This window comes from Bemisia tabaci, chromosome 8, assembly GCF_918797505.1.
Source record: "Bemisia tabaci chromosome 8, PGI_BMITA_v3".
Taxonomy (NCBI): Eukaryota; Metazoa; Arthropoda; class Insecta; order Hemiptera; family Aleyrodidae; genus Bemisia; species Bemisia tabaci.
This window is the reverse complement of record NC_092800.1, coordinates 34,946,729-34,962,430: the sequence shown is the minus strand read 5'-3', so window position 1 is coordinate 34,962,430 and position 15,702 is coordinate 34,946,729. Positions and strand designations below refer to the sequence as shown.

The 15,702-nt window shown below is 43.2% G+C and overlaps 2 protein-coding genes across 4 annotated transcripts in view; one reads left to right on the top strand and one right to left on the bottom strand.

The window, feature by feature from the left end:
- Atpalpha (sodium/potassium-transporting ATPase subunit alpha) overlaps positions 1-15,702 on the top strand; it is a 161,382-nt gene that overhangs the window by 13,482 nt on the left and 132,198 nt on the right. The window lies entirely within an intron of this gene.
- Positions 10,464-15,309, bottom strand: LOC109030224 (uncharacterized). 2 transcript variants are annotated; one of them, XM_019041073.2, is made up of 3 exons: positions 14,957-15,309; positions 13,542-14,153; positions 10,464-11,126 (listed from the first exon to the last, which is right to left on the bottom strand). In XM_019041073.2, the coding sequence occupies exons 2-3, from the start codon at positions 13,904-13,906 to the stop codon at positions 10,607-10,609; spliced, it is 885 nt and encodes a 294-aa protein (XP_018896618.2). In that variant the 5' UTR covers positions 13,907-14,153; positions 14,957-15,309; the 3' UTR covers positions 10,464-10,606. The 2 variants fall into 2 exon arrangements, with proteins under 2 accessions (XP_018896618.2, XP_018896619.2); XM_019041074.2 differs by having other exon boundaries at positions 14,961-15,309.

Genomic DNA, 15,702 nt, shown 5'->3' with positions numbered 1-15,702 from the left:
GTATTCCTGACACGAGGCATTTCAAACGGGCAATTTTTCATCTTGGCCCCTAAGAAATCTGAGATCGCCCACAAGAAGAAAAGTTGCAGGCCAGATGGCTGCTAAGACTTCATGCCGAGTTTCAAACACTAGCCCAAAACAAAAGTAGCTTGACGCATGAAAATCATCTGAACGATCAATATCGATGGTTGAAAATTCAATACTCCTCTCATAAAATCGTCACCTTTCGGCCAAAGTATCACAAGTGCCGTGCGACGTTTAAAAATTACCAACGCCATTTTATTTTTTTTACAGAAAAATTGTTCAACGAAGCTGTCCGAAAAATGTCATCGAATTTCCTTTGTGCTGCCGATAAAATTCGGTGGAATTTTCCAACGGATTCAACCATCAATCTCTCAGTAAAAAAATAAAATGGCGACGGAAATTTTGAAACGTTGCATGGCACTTGTGATCCTTTGGCTGGAAAGTGACGAAATCATGGCGGGGGCTGAAAATGTCCAATGTTTCCCCGCGGTCCCCCCAAACTTTGCATAGAACCCAGTGTTTCCAGCGTATTCCGCATCCCGAGTCTCGAATGCTGCCGTGCCAAGGAAAAACGTCGTATGAACATTCGCGAGTTGCCAAATTTCCTTCGATAAAACATGTATTTTTGACGAAATTTATGCGTATTTTTCCTTGAAATTTTCAGACGTTTTAGACGAAATTGCAAAACAAAATTGTCCGAAAAATTGAAGAAAAATATTCACAATTTTCCTAGTAAATTAGGTTTCTATCGGAGGAAATTTGGCAACGCCTGAAGGCTCATACGGCGTTTTTCCTCAGCACGGCAGAATGGCAGGGAAGCTCTTTTATGCAGAAAACCCTCCATTCTCCCAGTTTAACATAACAACGAGGGACTGTTTGTCAACTCTCGTATTGTTTTCGTCGTATTCTACCCGTGGTTTTTCCTCCCTCGGGAGGACTCATCGATAGAGGGTACGACAGGGGGGGGGGGGCTTGGGGGGGGGGGGTCGTATTCTCCTCTGGATCGATGCTCAAACTGACGCGGCCTGCACTCCCGTTGCTCCATCCGTCGTTTACCTTAGGTTTAAAATTTCATCAACTCTTTATTTACCCATACGTATGTTTCCTCATGTTTCTATCAGCTCTCCCGTGCTGAGGAATAATGCTGTATGAGCATTAAGTAATGGTGCCACATATCTCCCGATACAATATTTATCTTACTCTATGAAGTCCCTTCATACTGAGAGTTAGGACAATGTGAATCCATTTCTGATTGGTTCCCGTATTTTAGGACTCCACAGTGTCACGAAAGGGAATAAATATTACATTTTCACCAATTGCAAAGATTTTGGTCTGGAATGGACCGAGGAATTACGGGTTCAGCAAGGAACAAACGGAATGAGAGAAGGAACGGAGGAAGGAAATTGAGAATGAGCCGATCAAAGATTACGAAAAACTTCAATTTGTGTAATCTTTATTACCGATTGTGACTTCATGAGGGGGGGTGTCTTACCTCTCAGTATAAAAGGACTTTATTACTCTACGCATAATATAAATTACTAGGGGGCTACGCCCCCTGGCCGCTACGCGGCCCAACCCCCTGAAGGCGCTCCGCGCCATCAATGGGCCGCTTCGCGGCCCTATTTTTACCCTCCTATCAGTGTTAGTTTTATTTTTCCCCTAAAAAAATACGATATGAGGTATACTTTAATTTTAAACTTTACTTAAAATTACTTTAAAATTAAAAGGACGCGTTTTGGAATGATTGCTTGATGAAATATTGCAGTAAAACAATGAACAATGATAGTCAGGCAATAATTAAGATTATATGAGTCGAGGACCGAACCCACACTGTGATCAAAGCGGACGCATTTGACGTTTTAGACGACTCGGCCTCCGCTCGACATGTAGCCTCAGGTGCGAATCTTGTGTAGATAAGTGTAGAGCTGATGCGCAGGCTACCCAGCTACTGCGCAACCTCCTCGACCATTGCGCATCCTCCCGCGCATAGCGGTAGCAGTACCGGAGCATTCTGTAAACTCACTCACTTTTATGACGTGATTTTAAAAAAACCTGGGTCCTTTTTCCAAAGTCGGATTGCAGCGGGCTCATCTAGGGCCTATTACCTGTCGATTTACGCAAAAATCATGGAAATCGGCCCGGTAGAACGCTCAAACGAACTATGACAAAAAGTATAAATTTACATTGTTTAAATGGGAAAATTCGCAACTTTACCACGTAATATAAAAAAAACCTGGGCCATATTTTGAAAATCTGAAAAGAGTTGGCTTATCTAGAGGCAATTGCCCGTCGATAGCCGCAAAAATCATGAAAATCGGCCAGGTAGAACGCTGGAACTAAGCGTTACCAGTTTCGCAAAATTAGGTCTTGGAGCTTATAGTATAGATAGGAGTGACGTGTAGCACACAAAGTCTAAGGCGCGAAGCGCCTCTCGGGGCTGGACCGGTAATTCGGTTGCATGAAAAAGAACGATCACCTGAATCGAATTTTCGGTTTGACGAACAAATCACACGGAGAAAAAACAAAATCTGTTCTTATCGAACATCGCGCCTTTTTGGTTCAAAACATTAGATTTTTCGGTCATAGAAACAGAAATTCGATTTACCTCACCGGAAGGTGGTCTCACTACCGAAAACGTCGGTTACCAGAGTCGATAAAGTTCGGTGTTCAATACATATGAAACGAATCTCGGTGCCTGCAACCGAACTTTTTCTCAGCGCAGTACGGCCAGCGGGTCGATCATTGAATGATTCTCGAATAACCTGAATCTATAAATTGCATTGCTTAGATGGTAATCTCTCGATCTAGGTCATTCGACATCGATTCCAGAATCGAGCCGCAGTACACAGATAACATCTCAGGCCGCGGTTCAGATGAGTTTACACACTTTTCATCAGCTTGCATAAATACCATAAACCGAGAGACGATTTATTTTATAGCTCCTGCGCAAATATTCTAAGCAATGTACATGCGAGTAATTGGACGCCACAAAAGTTAAGTTAGGCGTTCAACGCCATATTTCGCCCTATAATTATTGAACTTGTTCAACATAAGATCAAAAATAAAATTCGCCTAATGATGACTGATGGATATCGGGGTGAGCACTTTGCTAGATGAGTTTTTGCAAATTAGATTAGGATTGCTAAATCACTTTCCTAAACTCTTTGGCCATGACTCTTCATGTGGCTGTAAGCATTGACTTCCAAAAGTTATTTTTGCACTGAACGGAAAATAGCAGTGCAAAGTTTCTAAAATACATTGTCCCCAGTCGAGGCGAGAATTTTGAACTCTCATAGGCGAGTTTTTGCAAATGCTGTCAGATTTACTAAACTTCAGCACTTAGGTCATGCATCGCCGTTTGGTGAATCGGAAAGTTGTCCCTATAACATAACTTATAATTGTCGCAGGCAGTCAACAATCGCCGGCAGTTTGCAAGCGGCATACATATTAACTCGGCAAATTGCAATAATTCGCATTGACATAATGTAGAGGTTTCATCGGCGAAGAACTTGAAAAGCGTGACAGCGGCCTGGAGCGCCTTCAAATCCTGGTGATGCTCTCCGCTTTGCCAGGGAGTTAGTTTAGTTGCCTACCCGAACTAAACCCAACTAAGGTCCCTGATGTCATCGCCAACACGCGCGAGAATGTAGCTGGCACCATTCATTCAAGAAAAAAAGAAACGTCTGTCTGAAATCAAAGCTGCAGTAATTCCTATCTTGTTTCTTTACTTCTGAATTTTGGACTTTTTTTAGTCAACATAAACAGATCGCAATTCTGCCGTGAAAGCGAAGAGAGCAGTAAGTGCAAACATGAAGGTACGAGAAAACGGGCTCAGAAGCGTCTGGCCGGAAAATTCTATTGCAAGAAGCCTCCGTTCTTTGCAAGATTGCCACTAATCATCCTAAAGACCCTTAGAAATCGTTTGGATGATTAAAAATCGACCGATTTTTTTTCAATTACATAAAAAGGATATTATTCATTTTCATGTTAGGCTAGCGTTAGACTAGATAGCCATAAGTGGTATCTTCTGCATGCTTTCGTTGTTGCGTTTTAGACACACAACAAACACATTTCCAGGTTAGAAATCGGCAGAAGAAGGCGGCACTCTACTTGAAAGCACTGTTTTCTTTGGCTCTCTGGAGGAATAATGTCACTTACAGCTGTTTTGCCTGAAACCATACATTTTTTGCGCACTTACTGCTTCTATGTCTCGTCATCATACAATTAAGATGAATTTTGCTGTTTTAGTTATTTATGTGATTTCATCTACACTACAAGACATTAGACGAATTTTGGAGGAAACTCGATTTCGAAAATTTGACACTTACTGCTCTTTTTGTTATCATATCACGGCACAATTTGCCGGCGATTGTTAATTTTCCGCGACATTCCTAAGTCTCTCAAATACATTATCTCAATCTCTGTGCGAGTTTCTCGTGGTTTCCCGCGGTTTTTCGGCGGGTCGGTGAAGGGTGGGGGGTAAGAGCCCCAATTCCGAAACCACCCTCCACGAATGGAGACTGATTCTGCGGCGGGCAGAAAACCTCGCCGGTGAATAAGACTAATTGCCGTGCCGCGGGCGGACTGGAGGGAAAAAGCTAGCCCGGGAACTGGAAGGCGGGCTCAACTGCAGCGGCTTAGCGGGTAACTGCGCGGCGCACAGTGAATCGAGTCGATCGGAGAGTTCGAACATGGAATTTCCGTCTAAAACTGCAATTTTTTATGTTTATTCCGTCACATTTTCAACATTTAGGGGTGTTTCTTGAAGAAAATTCCACGAGGAAACCAATGGAATCACTTTCAGAGCTTCAAAATTTGGTATGAACGGAGTTGCAAGTGTTTAAAGTTTCCAAATTTTGTCCGACGCCTCCTATTCACTTGGCCCGCTGTGCGGCGCGGCGAGGCAGCGGCGGGACAATACGACACGCTAAGGCTCGAGAGGGTTCAGACCTTAAAATCCCTAACTAGCAGCTCGACGACCCAAATACTTGCAGCTTCTCGCCAAACCGCGACGATCTGCAAGACTGGAAAAAGTGCTATCGCACGCCGGTTCAATTTTTCAGAAAAATTCATCCGCAATTCGATCTAAACTACGTCAAAATTTCTAAGTGAAATATTCATAACTTTTCTCGTAAATTAATATTTTATCAGGGGTAATTTGGCAACATCCGAAAGTCCATACGATATTTTTCCTTAGCATGGCAGAGATGTCTTCTGAACATGGCAGTTCTTCCCTGGCTTCTTTGCACCTTACGGAAGAGAATCCCAACTCCACTCTGGAGTGAGCTTCTATCTACATCAGCGGGCTGATTGTTGAAATTGATAGACAAAGCTAAAGACAAAGAAGACGAAAGGGATATGGAGGGAAGGGATCGTGTTTTTGGGAGCGAGCGGTCGCAATGGATAAAGGAGGTAGGTAATAGACTAACTAATGGCAACTCACGAGTGTCTCGATAGTTAGTCAGGGTGTCTGCAAGTCCGGAACTTCCAGAAAGTCCGGAAATAGTACTGATTTTTAGCACTGATAAGAGCGGTCCGGAAGTACTCAAAAAGTGCGGAAATTCCGCATAAAACTCCGGAACTTATCTCATGTTTAAGTATGTCGTTCTTGTCGCAATTTTAGCGAGAAATTCAAATGTTTGACATTTTTCAAATTTCGTCGATTGTAGGTACTGGAAAAGTACTGAATTTTTCTGTTGAGGAGGCACGGAATTTCTTGGGAACGTACTGAAAAAGCACTCTAAAAGTACCGACTTTTGGCCAGTCTGTTTTAGTAGACACCCTATCAGTCCATCATTTCCTCCTTTAGTCTATAAGAACCACCCGAATTAACCATTAGGATCGCTCCATACTTCTTATGTCTTCTTTTCTATCACTTTGTCTATCAATTTCAACAATCAGCCTGCAGAGCACGTGCGTCCTTCACAGTTCATGTCCAAGCAGAGTTACTGCTCTCATCCGTAGAAACACAGAAGACATTAGACAGAAAAGAAAAGTCGTGTCACGGAAAACAGACGTAACTCCATCGGGGGCTTAAGCCACAGTTAGCACGGCTGTTACTCGCTTCAAGGCTCACTCATACCGAAGTTTTCCGTAGCCTCGGCGAAACAGACGGACCGAGACCGATACAACATCCGAGCCCTCGGGTTAATTAAATCCCCTTTTCTCCGAAAGTGCGAATTTTCCCCCGCTGAAAGCCCGGCTCATCCCTCTCGCCGGGGCGCTTTGTTTTATTTTTATGGATTTTTTATCCTTTACGGAGCATAAAACTGCCGTGCCGAGGAAAAACGCCTTATGAGCCTTCAGGCGTTGCCACACACTGGAAAAAAAATATATTGGATCCAGAGTCCAGACTCTTGAAAACATTGACAAGAAAAAGGACTCTTGACTCAATCAGATTTAAGCTTAAATCAGAAAGAAATCCGCTCAAATTTAGAGGCTTGGTTCTTGATTTTAGGTTAAATCTGATTGAATGAAGAGTATTTTTTCTTGTCGATGTTTTTAAGAGTCTGGACTTTAGATCCAATGTGTTTTTTTCCAGTGCACTTCTTCTAGCCAATCACCAATTTTTTTCAGGAAAAGTTTTGAATATCTGTCTACCAATTTCGCGGATAATTTTCAGGGTGTCTAGCATCAGGACACACCGGAAAATATCAGGAATTTTGGCCGATCAGGAAAAATCGGACGTTTTATCAGGAATTTTCCGTACGCGAATCTCCTCAGCGCAGAAGTCTTACTGCTTTTCGCCTACCGTGCCAGGAGTCGAGAAAAATCAGGAAAATATCAGGAATTTTCAAAATGAAAAAAATCAGTTTTTTTTTATAAAATACCAAGAAAATATGAGGATCTTTCAAAAGTAAAAAATACAAAACACCCTGATTTTGTTTGTAATTTGATCTAAAACTTCTGAAAATTTTAAGGAAAAGTATTCCCACTTTTCTTCAAAAATAAAAATTGTATCGAAGGAAATTTGGCAACTCTCGAAAGTTCATACGGCGTTTTTCCTTAGCACGGTGGAAAAGCCGTTTGATCCCTCGTTTTCCGCGTCTTGCCTGCTCCGGAATCCAAGGTCCTTTCCTCGGAAGGAAGGACGTAACTCCCCTGCGCGGATGAGCCGCGAAAAGCATGGAGTTATATGGACTGGAGGGCTCATCCGAGAGTGTAGATACGCTGTTTTGTCTGCGGAACGACGCTTTATTCATTATTCGAGGAGCTCTCGAGATCGGATTTCGATGATTCGCGAGATCGCGGAGTTATTCAGTCGGCCGTTGTCTTTGTCTTTCCTCGCAGCGCGGCACGAGGGCTTTCCGACGAGTGTGGTACTCGTTTTATCGTCTTGGACTCTTTGTAGTTTACCTTTATGGGGAGGATTCGAGCGCACAGAGGGGTTGAAAAGTGGGGCTGAAATGGTTCGGAAAAAATTAAAATTGAAATTATAACATGTGCAGTACAGGGACTGTTAAAGTATTTCGCAACCAGGGTTGCCACAGTCCGGGAATTTTGAGAAGTCAGGGAAAATAACGAAAATGTCAAGGAAATATAGTTAAGCCACCCTTATTTGCTCTCTAGTATGGGTTTAATGTTTCGAACAACACATTTTGCCCAAAAACTATTTCTAGTTACACTGGAAAAAAAACACATTGGATCTAGAGTCCAGACTCTTGAAAACATCGACAAGAAAAAATACTCTTGATTCAATCGGATTTTTGCTTAAATCAAGAACGCAAGCCTCTAATTTGAGCGGATATCCTTTTGATTTAAGCAAAAATCTGATTGAATCAAGAGTATTTTTTCTTGTCAATGTTTTCAAGAGTCTGCGGACTCTAGATCCAATGTGTTTTTTTTTTTTTTTTTTTTCCAGTGTATGGTCTTTTCGACCATCTGGCTTATCTTCAATAGTCAGGGAATTTCACCAAAATGTGACTGGGAAATGTGAGGGAATTTCATTTTCTAGATTTGGTGCAACCCTGCGTAACGCACTTTTTGATTTGAATTCGGGTGTTCAACTCGACCGACCGATGTAATTGTTGAGTTTTGCAGCTCCAAAACTGAGGCGCTTCTCTTGTCATTATCGTCAACCGCGAATATTGGAACGCAGAAATTCCCACATACTGCATTGTTGATGCAGTGATTGCGTAATTTGGTGCCCTGTTTCTACTGGTGTACATATATGTTGCACGCATCTTGAGTTTCTGTTTTGATCGTGGAGCCGGAACTTAAGGGCCATAATGTTTTGACCCGCAACACTCGGCAGTCGCAAATCAGCGCAACTGGCTCCAAGGCTTTTCCCTGAATAATTTGCCTCTGCTCATTGTGAGGTTCCCTTTCTCAAAGACGCCTTGTTAAAAATTGGCTATAAGAGCCGCGTTTCAAAATACCATAGGAATTCATATAGCCGGCTAAGAAGGCTACAGAAAATCATATAGCTGGCTGTAGAATGCGGAGAAAATCATACGGCCGGGCTATACGAAGCGATAAAAAATTATGCAGCTGGGCTATAGTTCCTATCGCCTGGCTGTTGCTTTTTCGCCATCGATTATAAAAGGCCCTTAGAAATTGTGTAGAAATTCGTCTGCTTTGGAAATCATTAAGTTTGATACGGAACCACCTTAATATTTACAAAACACACATTATATTTTCCTTCAACACATATTTTTTTTTTTCATCAATTAAAATGAGAATAATCCATACAGGATGTGCAAACATTTCAAAATCATGAGTTGAATAACGCTGACTCAGCCAGATTAAACATTAGAGCCTAACACAAAGCAGAGCGGCGACGCACTGGCGCCTACAAACCTAACAGGAATACTTCACGCATTGCGCAACGCATGAAGTATCCCTGTTGGGTTTGTACGCGCCAATGCGTGTTCCGCGCTGACTGCCCGCCTGCCACGGCGCTTGAAGCAACTATTTCACACCAGAGGTATTGCACAGTATCATACGAAACTGAAGGCGCTCTAATATATTAGTAATGGCAGGCATCCATCAAAAATACGGAGCTTTCCTCGCAAAATAAATCAAGATACTACGGCCCAAAAAGAGAGCAGTATTCCAAAAACTCACTAAGTCCTAGCATCCGTAATTAGTAACGCTTAGCATACACTTTATCGCCTGGCTGTTGCTTAATCGCCATCGGCTATAAAAGGTTATAAGAAATTGTGTAGCCGGCTGTAGGTCTATGGTATTTTGGAACACAGATTCTACTGCCAATTTTTACCAGGGTAACTATATTTCGATGTTGCCGAATGTCCCGTCGCAAATTGCACTTTTACAGAAAGATTCTTGGGCTTTTCGAATTGAAAATTTTAATAATATTTCGATGTTGCCAAATGTCCCCTCGAAAATTGCACTTTTACCGAAAGATTCTTGGGCTTTTCAAATTGAAAATTTTAATAATTTTCCTCCTGATCTCATGCGAAAATCAGACAAATGAACAAAAATTTCACAGGCACACTCGTGTAAAAAATCGTATTGTTTAAGCCCATTGGGCCCCTGAAACATTGGAATGGAGTCGTGTTCTCTCGTCCGAAAAACGACGATTTCGTCACCTGCCGGTCACAGCATCACAAACGCCATGCAAAGTTTGATAAATTCCAGCGCCATTTTATTTTTTTACTGAGAATATGTTTCATGAAGCTATCCGAAAATTTCACTGAATTTTCTTTGTGCTGCCGATAAAATTTAGTGAAATCTCCAAACAGAGTCAATCAACAATTTCTCTGTAAAAAAAAAAAAATAAAAAAAAAAATGAAAATGACGGCGAAAAGTTTTAAACGTTGCATGGCACTTGTGATACTCCGGCCGGAAAGTGACGATTTATAGTCGAATCTTTCTTTTTTTCCTCCGTGTAAGACTTCTAAAGAGAGCGAAAGGAAGCAAAACCGTCATTCTACAAAATTAACTTGTATTGACAAATATTTTACAAGAGGAAGAATCAGGCATTGATAAACATAGCCATTTTTTCGTTAATGTTCAGTCTTAGCTATCTGTATGAATATCGACAATGGGTCAGTTGCGCTGGTCACAATATCCTGTTTTGATCAGCTTAAAATAATTAGGTCTGTCCAAACAGCAATTTTCTAAGTTCAATATTAACCGACATATCGCCCTTTGAAAAGTCAAGTTTTTGACTTCATCCACCGCGGTAGTGATACCCTCGGTTGACGTCAAAAACTCGACTTTTCAAAAGCGACATCTCGGTTAATATCAAACGTAGAAAGTTGCTGTTTGTATAGATCTTATTATTTTAAGCTACTGTACAAGAATCAAGCATCAAAACTCGATTCCGTGACCAGCGCAACTGACCCATTTTGCAACCTTGAAAGGATTCATGTTCACTCGTCCGGAAAACGGCGATTTCTAATTTATGGTCGAGTCTTTGTATTTTTCCATCGTCTAGAACTTCTAAAGAGAGCGAAAGAAAGCAAAACCGTCAATTTACAAAATTAACCTGTATTGACAATTATTTTACAAGAGGAACAATCAGATATTGATAAATACAGCTGTTTGTTTCAGTCTTAGCTATTTTTATGTATACCGACAATTACATTACAACAGAATATTCAGGCACTCATAATTTTCATTTTTTCGACTTTCCTTTTCGTTTCTTTCCTTTCGGGGGTTCTTCCCCCTCCATGAGCTGTTTGGTCGGCTCGTCGAGCCACGTGTTCCCGCTGATCTCGTCAGGGATGACCAACTGGTAAAGGAACGCGTACTTCTTGGAGGCCGAGAACTTCTTGTGGTAAGTCTTGTAGGACAGCCCGACCAACTCCTGCCCCGTTGTGGCCTCGTACCACTCCTCGAACATGGCCCAGACTTTTTTGATGGTGAGCGAGGAGTCCTTCAAATACCTCTTGTCCGTCCCGTCAAGACCCTGCGTGGAAGGGAGGGTGGCCAGGTGCGCCTCGGCCAAGTCCCAGAGGTTCTGAGCTTTCAGCTTCGGGCGGGAACGGGAGTGCTTCCCGCGCCGCTCGACGAAGGAGTCGCCGTTTCGCGTTTTCTCCTGGATCACGCGCAGTCGCTTCTCGGAGATTTGGTAGAGTTTGAGCAGGAACTTTTGGCAGCATTGGATTTCGGTGCCGTTTGGGTTGATGGTGTACCTGGAATACGAAGCGGGTCGAGTTAGTCAACAGTTCTAGAGCAGCGGGTAGAGTACCTATATTGAGAGAGTATGGCCACTGGGGTTACCACCTCTGATTGGCTCAGCCATCTTAGACTGAATGGAGCCCTTAGGACCCAAAAATGGCGGACGCCATAAATTAATGTAATGCAAAATGACTCAAAATGTAGTTTTCTTTGCTTATCGTAACGAGAAAATTACTCAAATGCACTCTTGCGACTTCTTTACATATTTTTAAGACTAATCGTGTGCAATTTTTGAGAAAAATTATCTTGAATGTAGTAAGGATGGCAGCAAGTACGGTTGGTGGTAACCGTCAAAAGTTGGCAATGACCCCCTCCCATCCTCAAAAACCAAAACAAAGCACCGCCATCTTTGGGTCCTAAGCCTCTCCATGGGGCCCAGTGGCCATACTCTCTCAATATAGGTACTCTAGCAGCGGGCTGATTGTTGAAATTGATAGACAAGCTATAGACAAAGAAGACATTTAGGTGTATGGAGCGATTCTGTTGGTTGAAATGGGTGATTCCTATACCTCCGTGCTATAAGGAAGAACGCCGTATGAACATTCAAGAGTTGCCAAATTTCCTTCGATAAAACGTTTATTTTTGAGGCAAGTTATGGATATTATGGCAAACTGAATAGTATCCAAAACGTTGCTCATCAGTCGTCAAAGGAGCCTTATCTTCGCGATCAAACTAGACGCCTCAAAAAGGCTCACAGACGCCTTTCTCAACCTTCCTAAATCCAACGGCCAACGGGGTGGGCTTGAAACTTAGAAAACCTCTCTTGGGCACTTCGCTTTCATCGTGGGCGAGAAGATTTGGGCGAAATAATCGGGATCGAAAAACACATCGCTCCTCTGGCGTAAGGGCGCACCTCGATCTCCGCATGATCCCCACACTGAGAAAAAACTATGGTTTATAAACCTATTAGAGGTAAATATGGAACACCTATAATAGTCGTAAATAAACCAATGATTCTCGGTCTGTGAACCATACTAAGGTCTCTGTACCTAATTAAGGTACAGAGACCATAACTAAGGTATATGTGCTATTATTATATGTAGAGGTACTACTATTAGTGGTGTTCCATATTTACCACTAATAGGTTTATAAGCCATAGTTTTTTCTCAGTGCAGAGAACAGGGATTAAGGTGTAAAACAGGGTTCACGAGAAACTCGTTAAACGTCCTTACGTCAGAGGGGCAACGATAATCTTGGCAGGTAAACTTAGAAACCGGCAACAGGGCATGAGGCAAAGTTAGGCGCCGCGCAACTGGTAAAGTTAAAATTGATGGGACGGCGACACTAATAGAGATCGCCGCAGATCCCTTCTCCTTGATCGGTGGTTTCACCACAAAAACACGCAGCCCCGAAACTTTCCCCGCCATTTTCTTTTAATATTTTTAATTAAACCGGAATGACCCGAAATCTCGATCGCCCGGGTTGGAAAAACAAGCTCGGGCCATAAAATGTTGAAATTATGATCACATTTTACTTTCTCACGAGAGAAACAACTGGCGTTCTTGTTCGAGCTTTTCAAGAGATACAGATCAAGGAAAATTTCCGGGGGTTATTCCTCGCATCTCTCTGGGTGATCAATAACGTAGAGAGGACGTCGAATGTTCGAACACAGACGAAAGTTTTTCTCTTCGATGCTAGGGTTTCCCTTTAGAAATCTCGAAACTGAGAAAATTATTTGTGTTCTTGTGTTACTTAAGGGTAAAATAGGCAGGGAAATACAAAGCATCCCAAATTTTATGTTGATTTTGATACACTTTGCGGAGAAATTAGCACTGAAAACAATGTAAAAACTGCGAAACCATAGAATGAACCAAAGACCTGGGTTTATTCATGTTTCGCCTCCCATAATAAGAATACCTAGCTGTGTCACAGTGTGTTATCGTAATAGGAATCATTTTGATAAAATTGTTTTTCCCCAGACGGAATGATGTGACTTAATTTCAACGTTGCCAATATTCCTTTTGCAAATTGTATTCTTTACAGGCAACTAGCAAGCATTTTTAGCGGGAAATTTCACAGATTTTTTATAGAATCAGATACAATTGGATAGGTACATTTTGCAATATGGAACCTCTTCCTCGTCCACGGAAGCGCCGGTCAGCGTAAAAAACTCTTGGCATTTACGTCGCTTCCAAAATGAGCCGGAAACACTAGTTGTTTATCGCAAAATGTAGTCCAATTTTGAACGAGCCTCCCCGAAAAATTGATCACCAAAGGTCAAAGGTGACAGAAATGTCACGCTCTTGTTTTGTAGGCCCCCTTACATTTTCTATGGGGATCGAAATTAATTTCAACGTAGACCAGCAGCCCCCTCCCCTCCCATCCACGCTCACGTCATTAATAATAAAAAATGGTCGAAGATAATTTACCTCCAAAGGAAATTCCGGTTCCTTTTCGGTTCGACTTTGACGGTGGCCGGCGGTCTGAACTCGATCAAGCTGGAGAGATACTCGTCTTGAGCGGCTTTGTCCATCGTGTTCTCCCAGAGGTCCCAAAGTTTCCGTTGGTCGTCTTTGGGAACTTTGTCGTGGCACAGGAGGTAGCAGCACTGCGTCACAGGCACGAAAGGTCTCGGCGAAAGTTCTCGGTCTCGGCCCTCGAGGATGAAAGGTCCTGGATCTGGGTCTTCGGCGGTTTTGGGTTTTTTGGGTTGCGAGGGTCCGCTGTCGTCATCCTCTGCCTCGAGGATGCTCCGAGCGACCTCGTTCAGGAGCATGAGTTTGTCCATCGCCATTCTGAAATGACGTCACCGATGACGGACACACGCGGGTTCGGCTCGTGGCAAGTCGGGCACTGATAAGAGGATCATTCGCGTCTCGAAAGCCTTTATCACGGACGTGACATAGAGATGTTTTCCGTGTCGCCTTGATTGGAAAATAAATCAAACGATATCACTGTTGAAGTTAAAGTTGGAAAAAATTGAGTTTTTTTCGTTGATTTTACGGATATTTGGGCTATGTTTAGCGGAAACGACCTTAATGCTGGAACAAAACGTTTTCTCTTTAGTTGGATGATAAGGGCTGCGTTAAGCAGAAAGGAACCAAGCCGCATCAGCTGTTGCCACATTTAATCGGGCACTTTAATTTTTTACATGAAAATGGTTTTGCGGATTTGTGTTCACGCAATGAATTTGCTGCACGGTATGAAGCGAATTCCTTACAATTTTTAAAAGAATCAGTACAAGCGTTCTCTCGTAAAAAATTAAATTGCCGGGTTAAATTTGGCAATGACTGGTGTGACTGATGACTGATGACTGTGTGTGTGTGTGACTGTGTGTGTGTGCTGTGTGTGTGTGCTCTTTTCTGCTAAACGCAGTCCATAAGATGAATCTGTTGCACTTGAAAGATTTGGTCACCTGTATTTTTAAAAGTATTTTAGACATTTTGTTTGCGTTTAACGTGTTTTTTGGGCAATTCTTCTGTCAACTAACTGCTACTCTTCAGCTAAATTACCGAGTTCACTCTCTGCAAATGGACCACATTTTGCAAGAAGAGACTACTTTTCCTGGCTCATTTCAAAAACAACGTATCAATCAACCCATACACCTAAGTGCTCATACGGGTGAGCCATAAATAGTGGTCCCTTATCGCAAAATGTAGTTTATATAGAGTCATCGATGACCCCACAAGCCCCAAATTTCAACAAGTCCGCACGCTCCCCCTACAGGTACTCGAATTTGCAGCGTACGAACTCGCCGAATCTCTTATGTGCAACAGACCCCGTGGATAACACCGTTGAGACCTGCTGCGTAGCAGATAGGTAACACCGGCTCTGAATGATTTACCTACAGATTCGAACTGGAAATACCGTATCACGCGGGAGGACACCACACCGAACACTGAAATCGACCACTCGCGGACACCTATCACCACAAAAACAAGGAACAATCAGCCGGTTTCACTGCGGAGTTATCGTCTGGAAGGATCCACGTGCGGACATGACAGGCGACTAGGCTGCAGAAATGGCCGTCGTTGGGTCGCCGCCGGATGGCGCGGGAGCCGCGGGGAGGTCGTGGGGCATCCCCTCTCCTCGAAAACGGGCGTGTGGCCGCATACGCCCCTCTCGCGGAGCCCGGCTCCGCTGCGCTGTTGCCGCGTCGACACGGCTGGGGAAATATGATCTTCCTGCGCTGCGACGCGAGTCTGGGGCTCAAGGTCGTCGTGCCCGCGAAATATGGTTCAGCCGTGTGATGTATTGTGTTGCGGCTGGACCGAGGATCAATCGCAGGAGGTGCGTTTCTGTCTAGAAGTTGTCCACAGGATTTGTCGCGGCCCAGTGATTTGTGTCTCCAGGCTCACTGCGTTGGTATACCTTCCGCTGTCAGAGTATGCTGAAAGCAGTTGTAGCGTTTTTTCTCGTCGGATCGGGTAGAGGGTGTGAACTCGATTATCGCATACGGGGCTCACCGGCGACATCGTTGGGATTCAACCCGTATCTGGCGGAACACTGGATTTGGTGGATCTGGCGGGAAGCTCTGTGATTGGTCCGTACTGGTCGATGGGTTGTTGCTCTTTTGATCATTGAAAAAAA

What these genes read in the sequence shown, in the direction of transcription:
- LOC109030224 (XM_019041073.2), bottom strand. Translation starts at nt 13,906, where the DNA reads ATGGCGATGGACAAACTCATGCTCCTGAACGAGGTCGCTCGGAGCATC. An exon ending in AACCGGAATTTCCTTTGGAG is followed by an intron (nt 11,127 to 13,541) that starts GTAAATTATCTT and finishes TTCGTATTCCAG; the next exon opens with GTACACCATCAACCCAAACG.